Source organism: Lagenorhynchus albirostris, chromosome 18, assembly GCF_949774975.1.
Source record: "Lagenorhynchus albirostris chromosome 18, mLagAlb1.1, whole genome shotgun sequence".
Classification (NCBI taxonomy): Eukaryota; Metazoa; Chordata; class Mammalia; order Artiodactyla; family Delphinidae; genus Lagenorhynchus; species Lagenorhynchus albirostris.
Genome location: NC_083112.1, coordinates 4,205,564 through 4,232,947, shown reverse-complemented (window position 1 = coordinate 4,232,947; position 27,384 = coordinate 4,205,564). Strand labels below are relative to the sequence as shown.

The window sequence follows — 27,384 nt, the reverse complement described above, 5'->3', positions numbered from 1 at the left end:
GAGAGAGAAGATAGCATAAAAATTTGGAAACTAGAATGTAAGTGGACAAACAGTAGAACAGTAGCTGATGACAAGGATCCAAGAAAACCAAATAAGAAGCTGATAGCAAAGAAAGCTGAGAACCAATTAGATTTGCAGAGCCAAATCCTCCAAAGCAGAGACTTGAGAGGACAAGATCCATCTGGAAGCAGAACTGGCTGGGTAGAAGATAAACTGAAGAGAGAGCCTAGAAAACAGAGCAATAAAACAAAGTTAGAGAAATGTGAAATAAAAATAGGGGAACTAGAGAACCAGTCCATGAAATCCAACACACAAATAATTAGGAGTTTCAGAAAAAAAGAACAGAGAAAAGAGAGGAAGAAAACTTACAAAGTAATTCAAGGAAACTCCCCAAACTGAAGGACAGGATTTGTAAACCTGGAAGGGTTCAGTGAGTTCCTATCACAAATGAATTAAAACAGATGCACATCAAGACAATATTTAGGCATTTCAGAAAAGTGGAGACAAGCAGTAGATTTTACAAGCTTCCAGTGAAGATGGGTAACGGCCACTTAAAAAGGGTCAATAAAAAAAAAAAAGGGTCAATATTATTCAGCCACGAGAAAGAAGGAAATCCTGCCATTTGTAGTAACATGGATCATGGGTAGACCTTGAAGGCATTATGCTAGGTGAGACAAGGACAAATACTGCATGCATATCACTTATATGTGCAGTCTCTCGTAAATACAGAAAGTAGAATGGTGGTTACCAGGGGCTGGGGGCTGGGGGACTGAGGAGATGTTGTTTAAGAGTAAAACTTGCAATAAGAAGATAAAAAATCCTGGAGCTCTAATCCCGGAGATCTACTGCACAGCACAGTGATTATATACAACAATACCGTATTACAAACTTCAAAGTTGCTAAGAGACTATATCTTAATTATTTCCATCACAGAAAAGAAATGATAATTATGTGACATAATAATTCTGGTTAACAAAATAATTTTCCAGAACTGTTCAACCTTATCACTGATGTAAACAACTATCTTCCCTTGCCAGACACTTAATCAGCTCTACATGCTCTCGGATTAGGTGTTTGGCTATTTTTGAAGCATCATTAGGGAAAGACTGTACTTGAACCCCCATGGAAATGACCTTGCCATATTCTGCAGTAAAACTCCTTGGATCCATAGCTCTCAATTACAACAACACAACACTTCCTCAAGTTACTGGAAGACTGTCCAGCCAGAGACCCCAAATTGAGGATTGCTAAGAATCGTCCAGAAGATGGTCTTAGAATGAGAAAGCTTATACCCAAGACCTTTGGATCAAGCAGCATGAGAGAGAGAGCTTCCACCCCCAGGGCTTACGGAACAAAATCTAAATGGCCAGAACCAAAGACAGTCAGGCTTTAATCTGCATGCTTTCCCCACCTTCCCGCACCGCCAGCTCTTCCCTTCCTCTCTGCTGCTTTAAATTTCTGAATTTTTAACAGATACTTGTTATCTCTAACAATGATACCTATAATATTGCTCTTTGCATCCCCAGTCACTCCTTGTATGAGTCTCATACCTGGCTGCAATTTGCTCAGGATTTCACTAAAATATGCAAACAAGCCAACTGTTGAGATTGTAGCCACTTTCTTTTGGGTGCAACTCAGCTCACTCTAGTTCTTGGGCAATTACACTCAACTACTAAGCAACTCTTTCTTTTGTTTTGTTTTGTTTTTTATTTCTTTTTGGCTGCACTGGGTCTTTGTTGCTGCTCGCAGGCTTTCTCTAGCTGTGGCGAGCAGGGGCTACTCTTCGGCACGCGGGCTCTAGGTGCATGGGCTTCAGTAGTTGTGACGCGCAGGCTTCAGTAGTGTGGCTTGAAGGCTCTAGAGCGCAGGCTCAGTAGTTGTGGTGCACAGGCTTAGCTGTTCCGCAGCATGTGGGATCTTCCCAGACCGGGGCTTGAACCCACGTCCCATGCATTGGCAGGCAGATTCTTAACCACTGCACCACCAGGGAAGTCCATAAAATGGTAAACTAAAATAGTAAATAAGACAGACAGCCCCTCTGATGTCAAACCTAGGAAAGTTTCTGTCTACACCAAAACCACACTTGGGACCTTGGCTCTTGGCTTAGAAGTAGACTACAAACTGTCCGTAATCTCTCAGCATTTGTCAGTGTTCTAGAGTTCAAATGTGATCTCCAGAGTCTTATATGTGCACAGCCATTTTTGATTTGCATGATTCAATAACTGACCCCACAACAACAAAAAGTAGTCACAAAGAACTGACTGCAGTCCAACAGTAGATGAGACTCTCTGAAGTCTCCTGATCAACAGAATTCCAGCACAGAGAAGATCTGGATTTCACAGAACAATATCCTCAATGGCTGAATCTGGCCAAAAAGAGGGACTAAGAAAGTGAAAATAAACCCCACTGAAAATCAGATTGTGATATCCCTAACAGATTAGCAGCAAGGCCTCTGTAGAAAAGGCAAACAGGAAATAAAGTTTTGCCCAAGGCCACACCAGAATGGCAAAATGACTAAAATGGCCCTTTTTTGAGTGATCACTGCTCTCTTACCAATGAGTCCCCAGCTCTGCTTCATTCCGCCTACCTCTGAACAGAATACTCAGATACCCAATTACCAAACTGACCCCACCTCACAACAGTATCCAATGCAGAGCTGGTCTACTTCCCAATCTCTCCTTAGAATCATTCAGCCCAAACCTACCGACGAAGCCCCACTTGCTCTGGTTCCCAGGTTGTGCACTTGCCCTTGCTGCAGCAGGCAAGTAAACTTTCCTACAGGTGCATTCCGGTGGCCTGTAACATTCATGATGCCCAATTACCTTACATGAAGTCACAATGCATTAAAGCAAATTGAAACACCAGTCCCTTTAATTTACATCCGGTCAGCTCTTAGAGAACACATTCTAACTAGCCATGCTATACTTTGCTTAAAATTCCTTGTCGTAGTTAACATGTTTTGCTCTTTTGATCATTCTGACAAATGAAATCCACAAGTTAACTTGCTGGTTAATGACATAAGCTTATTTAAAAGATTATTAGACCTACTAATTCTTGATTTGGGGGCATTCCTGTGCTCGGCACAGCTATAGTACCTGAGATACACCAGTGAGCAAGATAGACCCAACAAGAGGTACTTTCAAGTCTCTTGGCAACTCCAGAGGCCAAACTCCAAGAAGTTACAAAGCTTCTTGTAAACCTAGCTATGAATCTCTCTCCTCTGCATTATCTTATCTTGTGGGATTTAAGCTCAATTTGTTAGCTCTCATACTTCAAACACATCTTTACCTTGTTTGGAAAAAAAGCTATGCAGAGCTTAAAAAGTATTTCTAACCTTGGAAACTGGAAAGAAACTCCTGGTCCTTTCTGTCTGTTTAGTTACAAGATTACAGTAACATGATCAGATATCACTAAATGTAGGGGGTTTCCATCAAAGACAACTACCAACCTATCTTTCTTAGATCACCTTCCCAGTGTCATTTTTCTGAACATAACTCTACAAAGAGTAAAGTTATATAATCAGGCATCCTGACTTCAAGAACTATATTTTGACACTGGTCATATAATCATTCTTTTTCTCCTTAATATTCGTGCTAGAAGAAATGAGCAACAATGAAAACAGAAATTAATGTGTAATATTTTCCTCCCTAATAACTGGTCTTCCCTGCTATTTCGCATATCTGCCTAATTTATTTCTACTTGGCCCCAAACATTTTCTTCTTAAAAGTAGCATTACATCGGGCATGTGAATACACCTGAACATTTCTTAAATATTAACGTGTTGTACTCCAAGTATTATTGTGAATAAGTACTCAAGATTGATGTGCTATTAAGGTACCCTATAAATGTTTTTCCCTTAATCTACCTTTTAAATTCATAAGAATGGGAGCCTATTATAATGGAAGAAGAGAATGGGACAGAGATGAGAGGATGAAAAATAAAGAAAAACGTAGGGCCTTGTACAGACTGACAATGCCAGGATGCCATGTATCGAGCAGTATTTTCAACTCAATTCCATGTACAAAAAACAGCAAAAACAATCAGTTAAATGGAACTATCACTACTCAAGTACAAAAATAAAACTTCCTAAAATTACAGGGAAAAAATTATGGTGGGAGGAGAGTTAAATTTGGCAAATGCCAAAGATATGTAAAATTTATGAAAATTTCAACAGAATTACATAGATATTTGACAATGTTAAACAATAAAATTAAGATCTGATTAGACTTAAAAATCACACAACGTCAGCACACACTAGTAGGATCAAGATTGGAGGCAAGCACATAGCACAGGGAGATCAGCTAGGTGGTTTGTGACCACCTAGAAGGGTGGAATAGGGAGGGTGGGAGGGAGACGCAAGAGGGAGGAGATATGGGAATATATGTATATGTATAGCTGATTCACTTTGTTATAAAGCAGAAACTAACACACCATTGTAAAGCAATTATACTCCAATAAAGGTGTTAAAAAAAGAAAAAAAAGTTGAATCACTATGTTATACGCCTGAAACTAACATAATATTGTATATCAACTATATTTCAATTTTTTATAAAGTGTATTAAATCCATGTAGTTATACTTTATATTTGTTGAATACCATAATGAATAAGAATTGTCAACCTCAATCAGAATTAATCTCAAAATCTAAAAAAAAAAAGATTGGAGGCAAGAATGTTAATTAGGAAGCTATTGTCAATAATCCAAAAATCAAATAACAAGTACCCAAACTATAAATTTTGCTATTTTCAATACATAAGTGAACAGCAGTGGAATTAAAGAGTGATAAACTCAAGCCGGGTGCCTAAGAACAATCCCAGATACAGGTGCTGGGCTTCACAGGAAAGAAGAAACCTGTCTCTTTCTCCCGTTTCCTTCCAGCCCTGCCCTACCTCAATCACACATAAGGTAAAATTGGCCAGGGACTCACTGTAATTAGCTAAGGATGTAACATCTCACCAGAAACGAGATGGCTGCACAGAATAAGAAAAGATGCAGTATATCTCCAAGTGGGCAGGGCTGGGGGGGCACTAGCTGCCGGCCGGGGTCGGGTCAGATTGGAGAAGCTTAAGTCTTGCAGCAATATCAATAGTAATCTTTTGTATTTGGCACTTTCATACCATTCTGCAAAAAATCACTCTACTAGTAGATTTATAAGCCCTGTGTTCTCCTAATTCTGGGAGCAAGGTCACCTGCGGGGAGGAAGCAGAGACATTTCCCAGGAGTGGGAAGCATACCTCTGCCCCCAACTTCCCCAAATACCAGAAAGCCTATTTCTCCACAAGTGTATATTCAACAAATGTGACTTCCAGACAGGGAGACAAAGAGTGGGACTCCCAGGAGATGATGACAATGCGTAACAAGCACTTTCCACATACCAAGTACTACACTAAGCACTTAAGATAAACGCATGTTAAAGTCCATGCCTCACATGATCTGGAACAATTTACATAAAATGTGTTTTGCATGTATGTAGTTATGTATAGAGAGGATGCATACATGCTTTCTGTATAAATATTTATGCACGTACATAAATATATTTAAAATACATGTGTAAATGTGTGTACATGTATACATATATAGTGTATACATATATACATGTATACTTACCCATATATACAGAGAGATATATACAGATATACATCCCAATATACATGTGTGTATATGTATACACAGAGGAAGAGGAAGAAGAAAATAATTTTTTAGTATAGTTAAGTTACTAACTGGCCATAGTACTATTTTAACTCAAATAGACATGAGAATAATTATACAGGTGTTTCATGAAGAAAAAATGTACCATGGTTATTATACAGTTTACATAGCTATGACAGATTATCCCTTATACAGCAAGAGTTGTGTTTAATAATGACTCACAACAACTTACAATCATTATCCTATCTTACATACAAGGACAGAGAATCCAAAGTCACAAGGCTAGACAGCAGCAAACCTGGACCTCAAACACAGGCAGTCATTCCAGAAAATATCTCCCCACGAGGCTCTATCAGTTTGTTCTGAAAGTGTGGCTACCAACTCGTTTACAAATTGCTTCCAGTTAAAATACTCTCAGGCAGCTTCACCACAGTGCAAATGGGTCACGTGTGAATGAACACACCTCCTCTATCTACATGAGCTAACACACTGTTTTGCTTGTCATTAAAACACACAAACACACACACACACACACTCTCAAACTCTGCTCCTGTCAGTGTCTAACTAACAACTTATCTGGCAATGAGCAGATATAAGCTATCAAAAACTTTTCATTTAAAGCTGTTGTCATATATTCTATGAACAACAAAAAAATAGGTCTGATACCTTAAAACAAAAGACCACCTGAATGTTCAAGTTTTATTTGTAGCATTCACATATCTATAATCTTTCAATTGTATAAAACTGAAAGAGAGCAAAGAGGTGAAAAAATTTTAATTGTGTATAAAACCTATGATTTAACAAATTAACATTCTGAGTGGTTTGAAGCCAAGAGAAAAGGCACAATAAGACTACAGGAAAGGAGGGAAGTACCCATAATTATCAGAACTAGATTAATCCCAAAATGTAAAGGTAGTGGGAAAAATTAATTTCCCACTTGGGGAAAAAAACCAGCTTGGAGCTTTTCACCATTGAGTATGATGTTAGCTGTGGGCTTGTTATATATGACTCATTATTTTGAGGTACTTTCCCTCTATACCCACTTTGTTGAGAGTTTTTATCATTAAAAAAAGGCTATATTTTGTCTAATGCTTTTTCTGCATCTATTAAGATGATCATATGATTTTTATCTTTCATTCTATTAACGTGGTGTATCATACTTACTGATTTGCATATGATGAAGCATCTTTGCATGCCAGGGATATATTCCATTTGATCATGATGCATAAACCTTTTAATGTAATGCTGACTTGGGTTTGCAAATATTTTGTTGAAAATTTTTGCATCTATATTCATCAAATATTGAACTGTAGTTTTTCTTTCTTGTAGTGTCCTTACCTGGCTTTAGTACCAGGGTATGTTGGCCTCAAAAAATAAATTTAACAGTGATCCTCTCCTCTTCAATTTTTTGAAAGAGTTTGAGAAGAACTGGTGTTAATTCTTCTTTACATGTTTAGCAGAATTCCATAAGGAAACCATCTGGTCCTGGGCTTTTCTGTGTTGGGAGGTTTTCAATTACCGATTCAATCTCCTTACTCGTTTTGGTCTCTTCAGATTTTCTATTTCTTCATGATTCAGTCTTGGTAGGTTGTATGTTTCTAAGAATTCGTCCATTCTTCTACGTTATCCAATTTGTTGGCTTATAATTGTCCATAGTAGTCTCGTATGATCCTTTGTATTTCCGTGGTACCGTTTGTAATATCTCGTCTTTCATTTCTGACATTATTTGAATAATCCTGTCTCTTTATTTTCTTAGTCTAGCTAAAGGTTTGTCAGTTTTGTTTATCTTTCAAAAAACAGCTTAGTTTCATTGACCTTTTCTATCGTCTTTCTAGTCTCTATTTCATTTATTTCTGCATTGATCTTTGGTATTTCCTTCTTTATGCTAACTTTGTGCTTAGTTTGTTCTTTTCCTAGTTCCTTGAGGTGTAAAGTGAGGTTGTTTATTTCAGATCTTTCTTGTTTCTTATTGTAGGTGTGTATCACTATAAACTTCCTTCATAGAGCTGTTTTTAACACATCCCAAAAGTTTTGATATGTTGTACTTCCAGTTGTGTTTGTTTCAACGTATTTTCTTATCTCCTTTTCAGTTTCTTCTCTGACCCATTGGTTGGTTATTCAAGAGTGTGTTAATTTCCACATTCTGTGAATTCTGCAGGTTTCTTCCCGTTACTGATTTCTAGTTTCATACCACTGTGGTCAGAAAAGTCAGGTGATATGATTTCAATCTTCCTAAATTTGCTAAAACCTTTTTTTTTTTTTTGTAGTGAAGCAAGTAAAGTGTTTATTAGGAGGAAAAAGTACAATACGTGTGGATAGACACACAGGCAGGTTCAGAGAGGGAGTCACACCCTTGTGGTAGTTGCTAATACCTGTTTTATAGCTTAACATATGATCTATCCTGGAGAATGTTCCATGTGTGCTTGAGAACAATGTATATTCTGCTGCTGTTTGATGGAATGTGATATATATATATATATATATATATGTCTGTTAGGTCCATTTGGTCTAAAGTATGGTTCAAGTCCAATCTTTCCTTACTGATTTCTGCCTGGATGAAAGTGGGTTACTGAAGTCCCTTACCATATTGTATCATATTTCCCCCTTTGTATCTGTTAGTTTATACTTAATATATTTGGGTGCTCCAATGTTGGGGGGTATATATTTATGATTGCTATATTATTCTCTTGGTGAAATAAACCCTTTACCATTGGCTTTTAAAGAATCTCTTGCTACAGGTTTCGAGTTAAAGTCTGTCTTATCTGACTTAAGTATAGCTACTCCTGCTCTCTTTTGGTTTCTACTTGCATGGACTATCTTTTTCCATCCTTTCACTTTTGTGTGTGTGTGTGTGGTACGTGGGCCTCTCACTGCTGTGGCCTCTCCCGTTGCGGAGCACAGGCTCCGGATGCGCAGGCTCAGCAGCCATGGCTCACGGGCCCAGCCGCTCCACAGCATGTGGGATCTTCCCGGACCGGGGCACGAACCCGTATCCCCTGCATCGGCAGGCGGACTCTCAACCACTGCGCCACCAGGGAAGCCCTCCATCCTTTCACTTTGAGCCTATGTGTGTCCCTTGACACTAAAGGGAGTTTCTTATAGGCAACATATAGTTGGGTCTTGTTTTTTAATTTATTCAGTTACTCTATGTCTTTTGATTGGAGATTTTAACCCATTCACATTTAGAGTAATTATTGATAGATAAGGACTCACTAATGTCACCTTAATAACTGTTTTCTGGCTTACTGGTAATTCCCATATTCCTTTCAACCTCTCTTGCCGACTTCCTTAACGAATCAATGATTTTCTGCAGTGGCATGTGTTGATTCCCTTCTCTTTACCTTTTGTGTATCAACTGTAGGTTTTTGCTTTGTGGTTAACATGAGGATTATAACAAAGATCTTAGAGATATAACTGTCTACTTTATACTGATAACTTCAATTGCATACAAATTGAAAGTAATATGCCCACGTTTACGAAAGGTAAGAAGGATCAAAACAAGATGAGCACAGAAGCACCAGAGCATACAAAGAGGGTTAGAGGTTAGAAAGGAGAAGGGGCACCTTCAAGGAAAAGTGACAAATACTTGCTGTCACAGGGTCTGGCACAGCATATATGCAGTTGACACTGTTGGTTACTTACCCAGTATCCATTCCTCCTGATTCCTTCTTACAGAATGCTGTTTTGTTCAGGTTTATTTACTGTTCCTTAATGTAACTATGTGCCTCAAAAGAAGATGAGCCCTGGGGATTCCCTGCTAGTGCAGTGGTTAAGAATCCACCTGTCAATGCAGGCGACACAGGTTTGATCCCTGGTCCAGGAAGATTCCACATGCCACGGAACAACTAAGCCCGTGCACCACAACTACTGAGCCTGCGCTCTAGAGCCCATGCGCCACAGCTACTGAAGCCCACGCGCCTAGATCCCATGCTCCGCAACAAGAGAAGCCACCGCAGTGAGAAGCCCGCGCACCGCCAAGAAGAGGGGCCCCCGCTCGCCGCAACTACAAGAAAGCCTGTGCACAGCACCAAAGACCCAACACAGCCAAAAACAACTAAATAAAACTTTTTTTTTTAAAAAAAAAGGAGCAAGACAGGTTTGGTGCACTATATTAAAAAAAAACAAAAAAAGAAGATGAGCCCTCCCTAGCCCCCAGGTGGGCCAGAATGGTCCAAAAGTAATTTTACTTCCCTTGCCTATGATTAGTTCAGAGACAGGCTATGAACCAATTCTGGCCAGTGAGTCATGTGAAGACTGCTGGGTGGCTTCCCTGAGAAGGAGGGGCGGGGGCGTGACTTGATCATCAAAGAGCCTCTGGAAGAGAGAATCTCTCTCTTAGGAAGCGGAGCCCCACGTGCCTGTAACTATTTTACCTGCATGAGAGGATCTGCCTCAGGATGAAGCTAATGCTGAAGGCGACAGGACAGAGAGGGAAGGAGCCTGGCATCTCAATGACAACAGTGAGGTGCTGCGCCTGGAGAATGGCTGGAGGCTGCCTTAAATCTTGATTTAAGGGTTTTGTAAGATATCGAAACTTCCTTACTGAAAAATCATTTTGAGATAGAATTTTCTATTATTTGAAGCCAAATGCATTGTAATAGAAGAAAGGGCAAAGAGGAGAACTAGAACAGAAAGCCACAGTAAAGAACAAAGAAAATGTGAGGTAGCTCTTTAACAAGGTCTAAGGTGAAAAGAAGGCAGGATGAGAAATCTCTGCTGGGTGGCCCCCTTTTTTCCAATAAAATATAGATAGAAAGTTTGTTTTCACTTATTCAACTGTTTTAATGCATATTTATTATTTGCTAGATCTTATTCCAGATGTTAACATCAGCAGTCCACAAGGCACCAGGTTCCCTGAGGCAAGAAGGAACTTGGTGCTTAGGAGGGGCTGAAACTCGTCCAACAGGGAAGGGAATGATGAGAGGTGACAATGGAGGTGAAGCCCAATCACCCAGGACGGGGAGGGCATGTGAAAGATTGTGAGTCATCACAAAATGCAATGAGAAGCCAATGAAGAGACATGATCAAAGTGACATTTTAAGAAGATCACACCAGCTGTTATGTGGGGAAAACTGAAATGAGGGAAATATGATGGAGAGAACAGGTTAAAAACCTATGGCTCACAAATACTGTAAGTCCACTTACGTGAGGTACTAGAGACAAAAAATGAAACGGTGGTCTTCAGGGGCTGGGGGAGGGAGAATGGGGCCTTAGTGCTTAATGGGGACAGAGTTTCAGTTTTTGCAAGATGAAAAGAATTCTTTGGACAGATACAGGGTAAGTCCCATTCAATACCCTTTACATGAAGTTTAAACACATTCACAGCACTACTTAACACATATATGGTATGGAGGGATAAAGGCATCCATAGCAATTTTAACAGCAGCATGTTTGTTACTTCTAGGGTGAGAGATGTAAATTTGATCAGGGAGGGTGTATTAGCTGCTTATTGCTGCTCTAACAAGTTACTACAAACTTGGCTTAAAATAACACAAACGTATTATATTACAGAGCAGTAAGCTGGAAGTCCAACATGGGTCTCAGTGAGCTAAGATGAAGAGTGCCAGCAGGCTGCACCTTTTTGGGAGGCCCTGGGTGAGAATCAGTTTCCCGCCCTTTCCAACTTACAGAGCCAACCACCACATTCCTTTGCTCATGGGCTTCTTCCTCCATCCTCAAAGCAAGAAACAATGGGTGAAGCCCTTCTCATACCATGCCGCTCTGACCTGGCTTCTGCTGACACATCTCTTCCATTTCCCTCTTCCACTTTTAAGGATCTTTGTGATTACACTGGGCCCACTCAGTTAATCCAGAATAATCTTCCTATTTTAAGGTCAACTGATGAGAAACCTTAATGCCATCTGCAAATTTAATTTCCCTCTGCCAGTTAACTGAACATATTCAAAGGCTCTGGGGCTTAGGACATGGACATCTTCTGTGGGGGTAAGCATTACTCTCCCTCCCACAAAGGGCGCACAAGGAGCTTGAACTTTCTAATGTTTTATTCCTTAAGTAGAAAAATAAAAGTGTCCATTATGTTTTTTATTATGTCTCTTTATATGCCTCAAATATGTTTAAAGGCTTCTGATGTGAGGTTTTCTTTCAAGACAAATTTTTTAAACTTTCACAGAGCCTTAAGATTTTAATGAGATCACTCAGGAGCAGTAAGGGGAAAAGGGAAGGAAGTACAGAAGAATCAAGGCCTTGGCCCTGCTTCAACCTAAACAGATCCTCTTTTTATTGCTTCTTACTTTTCTACAAAACATTTCATTTGAAAAGAAAAAAAAGGATTCCAATTATTCAAACAAACAAATAAAAAGAATATCACTGGCCTGAGACTGTAAGAAAAACTATAATAAAATAATAACAATTTATATGGTACAAAAAGTAGATAATTGACAAGCTAACTCAGGATTTAATGATAGCCAAAGAGATATGTTTAGCTCTACAAAGAGGCTATTGAGGAGCTGAATGATGCCTCTGATAGCCCTGCACGACTAAGGAGATAAAACTTACAGTCCAAGGACCACTAAAGCCAAGGAGAAAGAAGGAAAGGGTGTCAAGGAGTGCCCATGCACTTTTGATTGACACCCTAAAGAGCAGTACTCTAAGAAACAAGAACTATACTGACTCTCACGAGGACTGAAGCTCAGCTTCAAATATCAAAGCTTGAAAACAGATTAATGTAGTCCCAGATTGCTAGGTCCTTCAGGCACCAGATAAAGGTGCTCATTGTTAGAAGATACTACCTCCTAGGCATAAAGTTATTTCGACAGAAAAGTTTCAAACACAATGTCTAAAACACAGTTAAAAATAACCAAGCACACAAGGAGACAAAACAACTAGCAGAAACTGCAAACAATACAAATAGACTCGTAAGGGCTAACTAAGCATACAATATTCAAGATGATAAAACACTGAGAATTCTGACAGAATCTCAAATGCCCAAGAAAAGAACACAACAGATTTTTGAGGAGAAAAGAAAAAGTTCTAAAACCGAAAAAATGACTGCATTTAATAATACAATGGACGAACTTAAAAACAGAAGAAGTACAGCAGAAGGGATTATTAATGAACTGGAAGCTATATCATAAGAAAATATTCAAAATAAAGAATAGAATGACAAAATGATGAAAACCATGAAGGAGAAAATCAGAGACATAAGTAATACAGATGAGAAGGGCTAGCATGCATATAATTGGATCCCATCAAGAGAGGAGAAAGAAACAAAAGAGAGACAGAGGGTACAACCAATATTTAATAAGACAATGGCTGATAATTTTTCAAAACTAATGACAATAAATTACAGATTCACGAAGCATTATGAATCATAGCAGCCTAAGTAAAAAGGGTGATCTTCAGGTAGAGAAAATGATCCAAAACGAAGCATGATAATGCAGACACATTACCTGCAAAGGAACAGTTCACTAGACCAACAGCTGATTTCTTGACAGAATCAACACAAAACAGAAGAGTAACAATATCTTAAAATACTGAAAGCAAAAAATTGCTAATCTAGAATTCTACACCCAGTAAAATGGTGGCATTTTCAGACAAACTAAAAGAGAGAATTTGTTAAGAGTACTACAGTAAACAAAATACTATGGAGTATTCTTCAGGTAGAAAGAAAATGATCCAAAAAGGAAGCACAATAATGCAGGAAGGAATAAGAAATGGAAAAAATGGTTGTAATTCTAAAGGAATATTAACTGTATACAACAATGGTAATATCTTGTAGAGTATAAACTTACAGAATTAAAAGATACAACACTGTCATATTAAGTCAGGGATGGGGGGAGTAAATGGGGTTGAAGTGCTCTAATATTCTTGTACTATTGGGGAAAAGAGTAAATGCACCAATTAATATTACACATGGTTAAGTCAAAGATGCATCTTTTAATACCTAGAATAACCATCAAAGGAATAGCAGGAGTATAGAACCTCCAAGTTAATAAATGAGTCTCTTGATAAAGACACTTGTAGATACTATAATTAGAAAGGACAATGGAAAACCAATAGTTCTGCCATTGTTAAGAAAGTGAAGGATAAAAAAAAAAGTGGGTGATCAAGGAAGGGGATATGATGGAGAATGTCACATTTTATCCTTAAACTCACAAGGAGAAATTTCTCTAAATATTAAAGGACAACCTTGCAAAATCCGTATTACTGCTAGTGCTGTAACAATCTTAATTAAACCCTACCACTATTACGGAACCTCTCCCTTGGAGCTGACAAACAACTTCAGTGGTCGCACCTCTAATAACCTTCAGACATTCTCACATACTACCCTCAACTCACTGGCAGGCCTTTAACAGGAACATTTTCTTTCTCCTATATGATACCACTCCAGGGAATTTAACAGGGAGGAATCTATTGGTAAAAGGAATTACTAGATTAAATGTTCTCCTAATGGCCCATTCCTTGAAATCTTCCTAACCAATAATCAGGTCATAGCTAATTTACTGGTGTCTCCTTATTTAAACCAAGCCCCAATTCAACACTGTTAGGAGTCTGACTTTTTGTGTGTGCGGGGGGGAAAGTCTACTGATATTGGCAGCTTTATTAGGGCTAAACCCATCAAGGCCTGGATTACCTCATCCAAACGTCTACCCAAATTTAGACAATACTCTCTAAAAGCAGAAGCTAAAAGGACTAAAACCAACAATTGAAAACCTTGCAAAGAACTCATACCTCACACTAATCCTTGTAATACTCCCATCTTCATGATTTAGAACAAAAACAAAATGGAAAGGGATATAAATTTATTCAGTATCTCAGGGTCACAAATAGGATAATTCATTTCCCCTCCCATCTCACTTTCCTACAGAACCAAACCAAAATATTATCTTCACTGCCTCCTGAAGCTGTATATTTCACACTTGTAGATCTGTGTCTTTCTATAGTGTTCCTTTAGATCAAAATAGTCAACACTTGTTTGCCTTGGGAAAGTCAACAATACATCTGGATAGTTATGCCCCAAGAGTTCACAGAGGCACCCTCCAATTTTTCAGCAAGTCCTCAACCAGTACCTCAAGGATCTTAAATTTGCATGGGCTTCTACTCTAGTCTAATATGTGACCGATCTTTCGTTGTGTTCAAAAAGTGAGGTAAGGGACTTCCCTGGTGGACTCTGCACTCCCAATGCAGGGGGCCCAGGTTCGATCCCTGGTCAGGAACTAGATCCCACATGCATGCTGCAACTAAGAGTTCACATGCTGCAACTAAAGATCCCGCATGCCACAACAAAGATCCTGTGTGCCGCAACTAAGACTCAGCGCAGCCTAAAGAAATAAATATTAAAAAAAAAAGGGTGAGGTAAGATCTAAGATTGATTACATTTTTCTATTTTAGCTCAGAAAGGACATAAGATTTCCAAAGAGAAGTTATGACATTATTAAAGTATACTAATACATGATATATCCTACGGAGGTAGATCCCCTATTATTGACAAATTACAAATTGTTCAAAACTTTCCAAGGCATGTAACTAAGAGACAATTACAAAGACTCCTAGATCTCACTGACTACTGCAGGCAATGGGTTCCCATTTTCCTATAATTGTATGATTATTAAATGATTTAACCAAGTCCTCAATGATTACAGCTCTTCCCTGGAAACCTAAACATGAACAGATCTTTTGCAATTTAATATGAGCACTTCAGCAACTTTCTACTCTGAGATTACCTAATCATCATAAACTTTTCTACCAATCCATCCATGAGAGATCTGAACAAGCCCTCAATGTACTGACTTAACTTCATGGGAGTCATAAGAGATCAAGAGGTTACTAAAATTTCTCTTGACCCAGTGGCAAAAGACTACCCAATCTGTCTAAGAATAGCCACAGTAGTCAAAGTCTTCTGTCCACTTCGTTTGAGGATCTTCTTTCAACTCCAAGGTCCTCCTGCTGCACAATCTTTATTGCTCACTGGAAAGACAGAGTATGTCTCAGCAAGAGGATAAGCTCATATAAAATCCTATTACTTTATCCCTCACACATTTCCATTCATTGTTGTAATACTTCAAGGGTCAGCAAACTATGGTCCATGGGCCAGATTCAGCCCAAAAGCCTGTTTTCACACTGCCCATAAGCTAAGAATGTTTTTTTTATACTGTTAAAGGATTCTTTAAAAAAAAATAAAGAATACACAACAGAGACTGTTATGTGGCCCACAAAGCCTAAAACATTTACTGTCTGGCAGAAAAAGTTTGTTGATCCTTGCTACTCCTCCATTCCATAAAAAAGGGGAAATTAGTCTCTGTTGGCAAACTGTGCCCCAAATAGACTTAACAGAAACTCTTCTAGAAAATTCAGACTTAATCTTCATTGTTGATGGGTCATATATTAAGAATGAAACAAGAAAATATGAGGCAGAATATGCTGGGACGCATCTCATCTCAGCGCCTAGAATGTGACCCCTTGCTACAGGCAAAATATGCCCAGATGACAGAAGTAAGTGCATTCACCAGAATTTGCCAGTTAGCTAGCTGCTTAGCTAGAGATAAAAGGATTAATATATATAAATTGAGAGTGGTATGCTTTTGGGTAGTCCATAATTTTGTAATGCCTTGGAAACAATGAGGATTCTTGATTTAGACATTAATGCTTCCTAAAACGATAACTATTATAAAGATAGAAGCCCATTAAACAAAGAGAGATAACACAAAGGTAGAAGAAAATGTCCCGGCTGATCATTATGGCAGACAGGCAACCCTCACTAGGATCCTAGCCCTCGTGACAGGATAAGACTAAATCTTTAAAGAGGTTCAAAAAGGCTAGTACAGAATGCCAGTGGTTATCTCCAGAGTTGGAAAAGGAAGGCGTATTGGGAGAAGCCTGGGTGCAAATTACCCAAGTTAACCTCTGAGGCTCTCAGGACAGTCTGTGGCATCAGAGGTCCTCAAATGGAACCTGTGAAAATTTTTTGCAATACATAAATACTCAATAAAGATCAGGAATTCCTACAGGTCAGTAAGGAAAAGGTAGACAAACCAGTAGAAAAACAGGTAAAAGATCTGAATGAGATTTCACAAAAGAAGATATTCAAGTGGCCATTAAGCATATGAAAAGGTGCTCACTTTCACCAGTTATCAGTTAAAAAAAAAAAAAATCACACTGAGGTACCACTACATGCCACCTGTGGCTTAATGGCTTAACTTATAGACAGATAACACCAGGTTCCTACGGGAACCACTTTGAACTACTCACTCTTATAGAACCATGGGACCTGTATAGTTGCTAGTGCCCCCATCTCACTGTTCCCAAAGCTTTATCAATGCAGTCTTCTGCGGCACTCAGGGCTCAGCTGCTAATGAGAACAGGATCTCCAAGGAGAAATACGTGAAATATTCATAAAGTAACATAGTCATTCAAGGTTACTTTTAGCGCTACCTTTGTTATAGGTTTCAAAGGAATATTTGAAAGTTTAAAACCACCATTTATAAAAATCATCCCTATAAAATAATTTATAAAAATACTTATAAAAATAATCTCACTGAAAGATTTATATTTAACAAATTGTCATATACAGCTATATAGAATTATGATACAGTCATTAAAAGTCATGCTTTTGTGAAAATTAATAAAGGGAAATCTCACTAAAATGGAGTCAGAAGCCAGAAGGGGAAGCTTTTAAGCAGTGCCACTTGACTTCAAATAGAGAAAAACTATCAATTACAGACCCCAAAAGAATACTCATCAGGACTTCCCTGGTGGTCCAGTGGTTAAGACTGTGCTTCCACTGCAGGGAGCACGGGTTTGATCCCTGGTCAGGGAAGTTCCACATGCCATGTGGAACAACCCAAAAGTTAAAAAAAAGAACACTCATCAACAGGAAAGAATCAAGTACAGGCCCCAACAGGAAAAGTGTACATTGCATCTCCTACATCAAATCAACTACCACAGCAACTCAGCCAATAAGAAAATGTCACTCTCACTTTTCTCCAATGGACTTTCATTCAAAACAAACCCTCCCAACTTCCTCCTTTTTCTCTATAACGTTCCTCTCCTTTGTTTGTCGGATTTGCCTGATTTTTGCTATGGCTTGCTTGTCCCAAATTGCACTTCTCTACTATTCCCAAATAAACCCATTTTTGCTGGCAAAACAGCTGTTTGAAGGTCAACACTTCCAAAAAATTTATTGTTTGAAAAATTTTAAACCTAATGAAGAATTGAAGGAATTGTATAATAAATACCTATGGATTTAAGTTAAACATTTGGGTGAGAATACATCATAGGTGATTTTTTTTCTTATTGCATCAGATCGGAAGATACACGATATGGGCTCTCCCACGACCTGTGATGCTGAGATTGATAATTTTGTTAAGCTGGTGACTGTCAGATCTCTCTGTAAATAAAGGGACATTTCTCCTTTACAAGTAGTAAATTATTTGTGAGGTGATATTTGAGACAAAAGGAGTATTCTATTTCCCAAGAAACTTTTACCAAATGACTTTAGTATCCATAGATGATTCTTGCCTGAATCAAGTATTACACTTCGAGTTACAAAATGCTTTTTCTGATTCTATCATTCCTTCTACATTTATCGATTGGCATTCTTGTGTAAAGAACTCTCTCTCCCTCCGTTTTTTTACTACCAATGGGGATTCATGGATTCTTTATATAACACGTTATAATCTATTATTCTTTTTGATGCTCAAATCAACCCGAATTTGTCCAAAAAACCCTCTTCAAGTCAGCTCCTATTCCTTTTGAAATAATTTGACATCTTTGAAGACAAGATGTCACTAGAGGCCAATCAAAATTCAAAACATAAAGAATTAAATCAGACAAACAATATAAGACAATTTAATAAGACTGCCCCACACAGCTTCTTGTTCTTCCAAGTCTTACCTCATCTCTTCATTAATGGCACCACCATCATTGACTCAGTTGTTCAGGCCAGGCACCGTGGAATGATTCTCCACCCTCCCTTTCCCTTACTACTAGCTGGAGAAGTAAACATGATGGTTGGAGGAGTGGAGAGCTACTACTTTCCACTTCATGCCCTTCTGTGTACTACGTATATACTGTTTATACTTTTCCTATGACCATTTCATTATTTTTTAAAAAATTTAAGTATTGTTTACAAAATGTAAAGCAAGTTTGTGGCTCATTAACTTTTAAAGGTAAAGCAACCATCTGCAGGTTTCAGCTTACCTTACTGTACTTTTTCTAGATTTAGCCCGTTTGGTCCAATGTTCTCCAACTGATTATGGTTCCTGATATTTTATTATAAAAATTCAGAGCTGACAGGACTATACTTGAGTTTCCTCTACAACTCCATCAATCTGTCATTCAGGATATACTGAAGCCATGTGTAAAGAGAAAGAATTCCCTACCTTTCATTCCATGTTTGGACAACTTTGTTACAAAACTGCTCCTCATGTTAACAGTGACAAAGTGTATCTTCTTTAGTTTTCAGTCACTGGTCACAGTTCTACATCTTGGGTCACAAAGTTTTGTTCCTCTTCCACATATTTGAAACAGCACCCATATGGGAAAGTAGGCTTATGCCCCTTGATTTAAACCTCAGAAGACTGGGGATGAAGCCCCAAATTCCATTTAGTGATTAATTATACATCTATCATTCATGAATACATCTAAACTTTCCTAGAAATTCATTATGTTTTCAGCAGCAAAGTAAAGTACTGTAGAGCTTCTATCCCACTGTCATATTTCAAGATTGGGATAGAAGGAGACAACACGTCATAAGCCTGAGATCTAGAAACAAGCCCACATTCAACCTATCTATATAGTCACAGTTTTCTCTACAGTCAGCCCTCAGTATCCACAGGCCCTGCATCTGCGGATTCAACCAACAGTGGATAGAAAAATACTCATGAAAAAAAATTCCAGAAAGTTCCAAAAATCAAAACTTGAATTTGCTGCACACTGGCAACTATTTACATATGATTTACATTGTATTCATTACTATAAGTAATCTACAGGTAATTTAAAATATGAGAGGATATGTATAGTTTATGTGCAAATACTACACTTTATTTATTTGTTTATTTAAAATTTTTGGCCACGCTGCGTAGCATATGGAATCTTAGTTCCCCGACGAGGGATCGAACCCACACCCCCTGCAGTGGAAGTGCAAAGTTTTGTTTTTTTTTTTTTTCATTTTAACATCTTTATTGGAGTATAGTTGCTTTACAATGGTATGTTAGTTTCAGCTTCACAACAAAATGAATCAGTTATATATATACATATGTTCCCATATCTCTTCCCGCTTGCATCTCCCTCCCTCCCACCCTCCCTATCCCACCCCTCCAGGCGGTCACAAAGCACCGAGCTGATCTCCCTGTGCTATGCGGCTGCTTCCCACTAGCTATCTACCTTACGTTTGGTAGTGTATATATGTCCATGCCTCTCTCTTGCTTTGTCACAGTTTACCCTCTACCCTCCCCATAGCCTCAAGTCCATTCTCTAGTAAGTCTGTGTCTTTATTTCTGTTTCACCCCTAGGTTTTTCATGACATTTTTTTTCCTTAAATTCCATATATATGTGTTAGCATACGGTATTTGTCTCTCTCTTTCTGACTTACTTCACTCTGTATGACAGACTCTAGGTCTATCCACCTCATTACAAATAGCTCAATTTCGTTTCTTTTTATGGCTGAGTAATATTCCATTGTATATATGTGCCACATCTTCTTTATCCATTCATCCAATGATGGACACTTAGGTCGTTTCCATCTCCTGGCTATTGTAAATAGAGCTGCAATGAACATTTTGGTACATGACTCTTTTTGAATTACGGTTTTCTCAGGGTATATGCCCAGTGGTGGGATTGCTGGGTCATATGGTAGTTCTATTTGTAGTTTTTTAAGGAACCTCCATACTGTTCTCCACAGTGGCTGTATCAATTTACATTCCCACCAACAGTGTAAGAGGGTTCCCTTTTCTCCACACCCTCTCCAGCATTTCTTGTTTCTAGATTTTTTGATGATGGCCATTCTGACTGGTGTGAGATGATATCTCATTGTAGTTTTGATCTGCATTTCTCTAATGATTAGTGATGTTGAGCATTCTTTCATGTGTTTGTTGGCAGTCTGTATATCTTCTTTGGAGAAATGTCTATTTAGGTCTTCTGCCCATTTTTGGATTGGGTTGTTTGTTTTTTTGTTATTAAGCTGCATGAGCTGCTTATAAATTTTGGAGATTAATCCTTTGTCAGTTGCTTCATTTGCAAATATTTTCTCCCATTCTGAGGGTTGTCTTTTGGTCTTGTTTATGGTTCCCTTTGCTGCGCAAAAGTTTTTAAGTTTCATTACGTCCCATTTGTTTATTTTTGTTTTTATTTCCATTTCTCTAGGAGGTGGGTCAAAAAGGACCTTGCTGTGATTTATGTCATAGAGTGTCCTGCCTATGTTTTCCTCTAAGAGTTTGATAGTTTCTGGCCTTACATTTAGATCTTTAATCCATTTTGAGCTTATTTTTATGTATGGTGTGATCTAATCTCATACTTTTATATGTAGCTGTCCAGTTTTCCCAGCACCACTTATTGAAGAGGCTGTCTTTTCTCCACTGTACATTCCTGCCTCCTTTATCAAAGATAAGGTGACCATATGTGCGTGGGTTTATCTCTGGGCTTTCTATCCTGTTCCATTGATCTATGTTTCTGTTTTAGTGCCAGTACCATACTGTCTTGATTACTGTAGCTTTGTAGTATAGTCTGAAGTCAGGAAGCCTGATCCTTCCAGCTCCTTTTTTCGTTCTCAAGATTGCTTTGGCCATTCGGGGTCTTTTGTGTTTCCATACAAATTGTGAAATTTTTTTTCTAGTTCTGTGAAAAATGCCAGTGGTAGTTTGATAGGGATTGCATTGAATCTGTAGATTGCTTTCGGTAGTAGAGTCATTTTCACAATGTTGATTCTTCCAATCCAAGAACATGGTATATCTCTCCATCTGTTTGTATCATCTTTAATTTCTTTCATCAGTGTCTTATAATTTTCTGCATACAGGTCTTTTGTCTCCTTAGGTAGGTTTATTCCTATATTTTATTCTTTTTGTTGCAATGGTAAATGGGAGTGTTTTCTTGATTTCACTTTCAGATTTTTCATCCCTAGTGTACAGGAATGCCAGAGATTTCTGTGCATTAATTTTGTATCCTGCTGCTTTACCAAATTCATTGATTAGCTCTAATAGTTTTCTGGTAGCATCTTTAGGATTCTCTAAGTATAGTATCATGTCATCTGCAAAGAGTGACAGCTTTACTTCTTCTTTTCTGATTTGGATTCCTTTTATTTCCTTTTCTTCTCTGATTGCTGTGGCTAAAACTTCCAAAACTATGTTGAATAAGAGTGGTGAGAGTGGGCAACCTTGTCTTGTTCCTGATCTTAGTGGAAATGCTTTCAGTTTTTCACCATTGAGGACAATGTTGGCTGTGGGTTTGTCATATGTGGCCTTTATTATGTTGAGGAAAGTTCCCTCTATGCCTACTTTCTGGAGGGTTTTTATCATAAATGGGTGTTGAATTTTGTCAAAAGCTTTCTCTGCATCTACTGAGATGATCATATGGTTTTTCTCCTTCAATTTGTTAATATGGTGTATCACATTGATTGATTTGCGTATATTGAAGAATCCTTGCATTCCTGGAATAAACCCCACTTGATCATGGTGTATGATCCTTTTAATGTGCTGTTGGATTCTGTTTGCTAGTATTTTGTTGAGCATTTTTGCATCTATGTTCATCAGTGATATTGGCCTGTAGTTTTCTTTCTTTGTGACAACCTTGTCTGGTTTTGGTATCAGGGTGATGGTGGCCTCATAGAATGAGTTGGGGAGTGTTCCTCCCTCTGCTATATTTTGGAAGAGTTTGAGAAGGATAGGTGATAGCTCTTCTCTAAATGTTTGATAGAATTCGCCTGTGAAGCCATCTGGTCCTGGGCTTTTGCTTGTTGGAAGATTTGTAATCACAGTTTCAATTTCAGTGCTTGTGATTGGTCTGTTCATATTTTCTATTTCTTCCTGATTCAGTCTTGGCAGGTTGTGCCTTTCTAAGAATTTGTCCATTTCTTCCAAGTTGTCCATTTTATTGGCATAGAGTTGCTTGTAGTAATCTCTCATGATTTTTTGTATTTCTGCAGTGTCAGTTGTTACTTCTCCTTTTTCTTTTCTAATTCTATTGATTTCAGTCTTCTCCCTTTTTTTCTTGATGAGTCTGACTAATGGTTTATCAACTTTGTTTATCCTTTTGAAGAACCAGCTTTTAGTTTTATTGATCTTTGCTATCGTTTCCTTCATTTCTTTTTCATTTATTTCTGATCTGATATGATTTCTTTCCTTCTGCTAACTTTGGGGTTTTTTGGTTCTTCTTTCTCTAATTGCTTTAGGTGCAAGGTTACGTTGTTTATTCGAGATGTTTCCTGTTTCTTAAGGTAGTATTGTATTGCTATAAACTTCCCTCTTAGAACTGCTTTTGCTGCATCCCATAGATTTTGAGTTGTCGTGTCTCCATTGTCATTTGTTTCTAGGTATTTTTTGATTTCCTCTTTGATTTCTTCAGTGATCACTTCGTTATTAAGTAGTGTATTGTTTAGCCTCCATGTGTTTGTATTTTTTACAGATCTTTTCCTGTAAGTGATATCTAGTCTCATAGCGTTGTGGTCGGAAAAGATACTTGATACAATTTCAATTTTCTTAAATTTACCAAGGCTTGATTTGTGACCCAAGATATGATCTATCCTGGAGAATGTTCCATGAGCACTTGAGAAAAATGTGTATTCTGTTGTTTTTGGATGGAATGTCCTATAAATATCAATTAAGTCCATCTTGTTTAATGTGTCATTTAAAGCTTGTGTTTCCTTATTTATTTTCATTTTGCATGATCTGTCCATTGGTGAAAGTGGGGTGTTAAAGTCCCCTACTATCAATGTGTTACTGTCGATTTCCCCTTTTATGGCTGTTAGTACTTGCATTATGTATTGAGGTGCTCCTATGTTGGGTGCATAAATATTTACAATTGTTATATCTTCTTCTTGGATCGAGCCCTTGATCATTATGTAGTGTCCTTCTTTGTCTCTTCTAATAGTCTTTATTTTAAAGTCTATTTTGTCTGATATGAGAATTGCTACTCCAGCTTTCTTTTGGTTTCCATTTGCATGAAATACCTTTTTCCATCCCCTTACTTTCAGTTTGTATGTGTCTCTAGGTCTGAAGTGGGTCTCTTGTAGACAGCGTCTTGTTTTTGTATCCATTCAGCCATTTGTCTTTTGGTGGGAGCATTTAGGCCATTTACATTTAAGGTAATTATCGATATGTATGTTCCCATTCCCATTTTCTTAATTGTTTTGGGTTCGTTATTGTAGGTCTTTTCCTTCTTTTGTGTTTCTTGCCTAGAGAAGTTCCTTTAGCAGCTGCTGTAGAGCTGGTTTGGTGGTGCTGAACTCTCTCAGCTTTTGCTTGTCTGTAAAGGTTTTAATTTCTCCAACAAATCTGAATGAGATCCTTGCTGGGTAGAGTAATCTTGGTTGCAGGTTTTTCTCCTTCATCACTTTCAATATGTCCTGCCAGTCCCTTCTGGCTTGCAGAGTTTCTGCTGAAAGATCAGCTGTTAACCTTATGGGGATTCCCTTGTGTGTTATTTGTTGTTTTTCCCTTGCTGCTTTTAATATGCTTTCTTTGTATTTAATTTTTGACAGTTTGATTAATATGTGTCTTGGCGTATTTCTCCTTGGATTTATCCTGTATGGGACTCTCTGTGCTTCCTGGACTTGATTAACTATTTCCTTTCCCATATTAGGGAAGTTTTCAAATATAATCTCTTCAAATATTTTCTCAGTCCCTTTCTTTTTCTCTTCTTCTTCTGGAACCCCTATAATTCGAATGTTGGTGCGTTTAATGTTGTCTCAGAGGTCTCTGAGACTGTCCTCAGTTCTTTTCATTCTTTTTTCTTTATTCTGCTCTGCAGTAGTTATTTCCACTATTTTATCTTCCAGGTCACTTATCCGTTCTTCTGCCTCAGTTATTCTGCTATTGATCCCATCTAGAGTATTTTTCATTTCATTTATTGTGTTGTTCATCATTGTTTGTTTCATCTTTAGTCCTTCTAGGTCCTTGTTAAATGTTTCTTGCATTTTGTCCATTCTATTTCCAAGATTTTGGATCATCTTTACTATCATTATTCTGAATTCTTTTTCAGGTAGACTGCCTATTTCCTCTTCATTTGTTAGGTCTGGTGGGTTTTTGTCTTGCTCCTCCATCTGCTGTGTGTTTTTCTGTCTTTTCATTTTGCTTATCTTACTGTGTTTGGGGTCTCCTTTTTGCAGGCTAAAGGTTCGTAGTTCCTGTTTTTTTTAGTGTCTGTCCCCAGTGGCTAAGGTTGGTTCAGTGGGTTGTGTAGGTTTCCTGGTGGAGGGTACTAGTGCCTGTGTTCTGGTGGATGAGGCTGGATCTTGTCTTTCTGGTGGGCAGGTCCACGTCTGGTGGTGTGTTTTGGGGTGTCTGTAGACTTATTATGATTTGGGGCAGCCACTCTGCTAATGGGTGGGGTTGTGTTCCTGTTTTGCTAGTTGTTTGGCATAGGATGTCCAGCACTGTAGCCTGCTGGTCGTTGAGTGAAGCTGGGTGCTGGCGTTGAGATGGAGATCTCTGGGAGATTTTTGCCGTTTGATATTATGTGCAGCTGGGAGGTCTCTTGTGGACCAGTGTCCTGACGTTGGCTCTCCCACCTCAGAGGCACAGCACTAACTCCTGGCTGCAGCACCAAGAGCCTCTCATCCACATGGCTCCTTAATTTGGGATGATTAGTTGTCTATTCAGGTATTCCACAGATGCAGGTACATCAAGTTGATTGTGGAGATTTAATCCGCTGCTTCTGAGGCTGCTGGGAGAGATTTCCCTTTCTCTTCTTTGTTCTCACAGCTCCCAGGGGCTCAGCTTTGGATTTGGCCCCGCCTGTGCGTGTAGGTCGCCGGAGGGCGTCTGTTCTTTGCTCAGACAGCACAGGGTTAAAGGAGACGCTGACTCGGGGTCTCTGGCTCACTCAGGCCGCGGGGGAGGGCGGGGCACTGCGTGAGGGGCGGGCCTGCGGCGGCAGAGGCTGGCATGACGTTGCACCAGCCTGAGGCGCGCCGTGCATTCTCCCAGGGGAGTTGTCCCTGGATCCCGGTACCCTGGCAGTGGCGGGCTGCACAGTCTCCCCGGAAGGGGCATGTGAATAGTGACCTGTGTTCGCACACAGGCTTCTTGGTGGCGGCAGCAGCGGCTTTAGCGTCTCATGTCTGTCTCTGAGGTCCGCACTTTTAGCCACGGCTCGTGCCCGTCTCTGGAGCTCCTTTAAGCAGCGTTCTTAATCCCCTCTCCTCGTGCACCGGGAAATAAAGAGGGAAGAAAAAGTCTCTTGCCTCTTCGGCAGGTCCAGACTTTTCCCCGGACTCCCTCCCGGCTAGCCGCGGTGCACTAATGCCCTGCAGGCTGTGTTCACGCCACCAACCCCTCAGCTCCCAGCCCCACCTGCCCCGGCGGGTGAGCAGACAAGCCTCTCGGCTGGTGAGTGCCGGTCGGCACCGATCCTCTGTGCGGGAATCTCCCCGCTTTGCCCTCCGCACCCCTGTTGCTGTGTTCTCCTCCGCGGCTCCGAAGCTCCCCCACTCCGCCACCCGCAGTCTCCACCCGCGAAGGGGCTTCCTAGTGTGTGGACACTTTTCCTCCACAGCTCCCTCCCGCTGGTGCAGGACCCGTCCCTATCCTTTTGTCTCTGTTTATTTTTTTTCTTTTGCCCTAACCAGGTACGTGGGGGTTTCTTGCCTTTTGGGAGGTCTGAGGTCTTCTGCCAGCATTCAGTAGGTGTTCTGTAGGAGTTGTTCCACGTGTAGATGTATTTCTGGTGTATCTCGGAAGTGCGAAGTCTTAACCACTGGACCACCAGGGAAGTCAAAAAGGAGATGAGCATCCTCGATTTTCGACATCCAAGGGGTCCTAGAAACGACCCTAACCCCCTCCCCACCGTAGCGAGGACCAACTATATGTCAAATCCAACCCTGTAACTTCCAAGCTGAAAGACCAAATCCTTTTAGATTATATTCTATGGTACCCTTCTCCCAATCATTTTATTTGCCTTTCTCCAAACCTATTCTAGTTCTTGTCTTCCTACAACGTGACGACACTCGTCAAAAGTAAAAAGGTACTATGATTTTGTACAACGGTAGGATTACATTTTCTACTTGATTTTCAACACATGATCTAAATGGTACAGTGAATATAGTAGTCCCCCCTTACCAGTGGTTTTACTTTCTGCGGTTTCAGTTACTCGTGGTCAACCACAGTCCGAAAATATTAAATGCAAAATTCCAGAAATAAACAATTCATAAGTTTTAAACTGTGTGCAGTCCTGAGTGTCATGATGAAATCTTGCATCTTGCCAGGGATGAGAATCATCCCTTTGCCCAGTGTATCCACTCTGTGTATGTTAGTATACGGAAAAAACATAGTAAATACAGGGTTACATTACTATCCGTGGTTTCAGACATCCACCAGGAGTACTGGAACATATCCCATGTGGATAAGCAGGGACTACTGCTTCATCTGCACAACTCCCACCTCCATACATGTGTTTTTCTAGAGACACCCTCCCCCTGGAATTTTCAAGCCATTCAAGTGCTTTAACAAGAACAAACGTATTTGTACAACTAGATCCTATCAATAAGCACAGTTTACTGAGCAGAGCATCAACACCTGCACTGAGCTAGAACAATAACAGTATCTCAATCTACAAAATGGGTCATCTG

The 27,384-nt window shown here is 39.3% G+C and overlaps 1 protein-coding gene across 13 annotated transcripts in view; it reads right to left on the bottom strand.

The window, feature by feature from the left end:
* The window catches only part of CDK8 (cyclin dependent kinase 8), a 120,595-nt gene that overhangs the window by 72,800 nt on the left and 20,411 nt on the right, over positions 1-27,384 (bottom strand). The window contains exon 1 of one of the 13 annotated variants that reach the window (XM_060128811.1): positions 6,813-7,016. The exons of the other annotated variants lie outside the window; for them this stretch is intronic. Within the exon in view, the coding sequence (XP_059984794.1) occupies positions 6,813-6,934 (122 nt within the window). The 5' untranslated portion in view covers positions 6,935-7,016. Of the gene's footprint in view, positions 1-6,812; positions 7,017-27,384 lie in introns of those variants that run through there. 13 annotated transcript variants of the gene reach the window in all.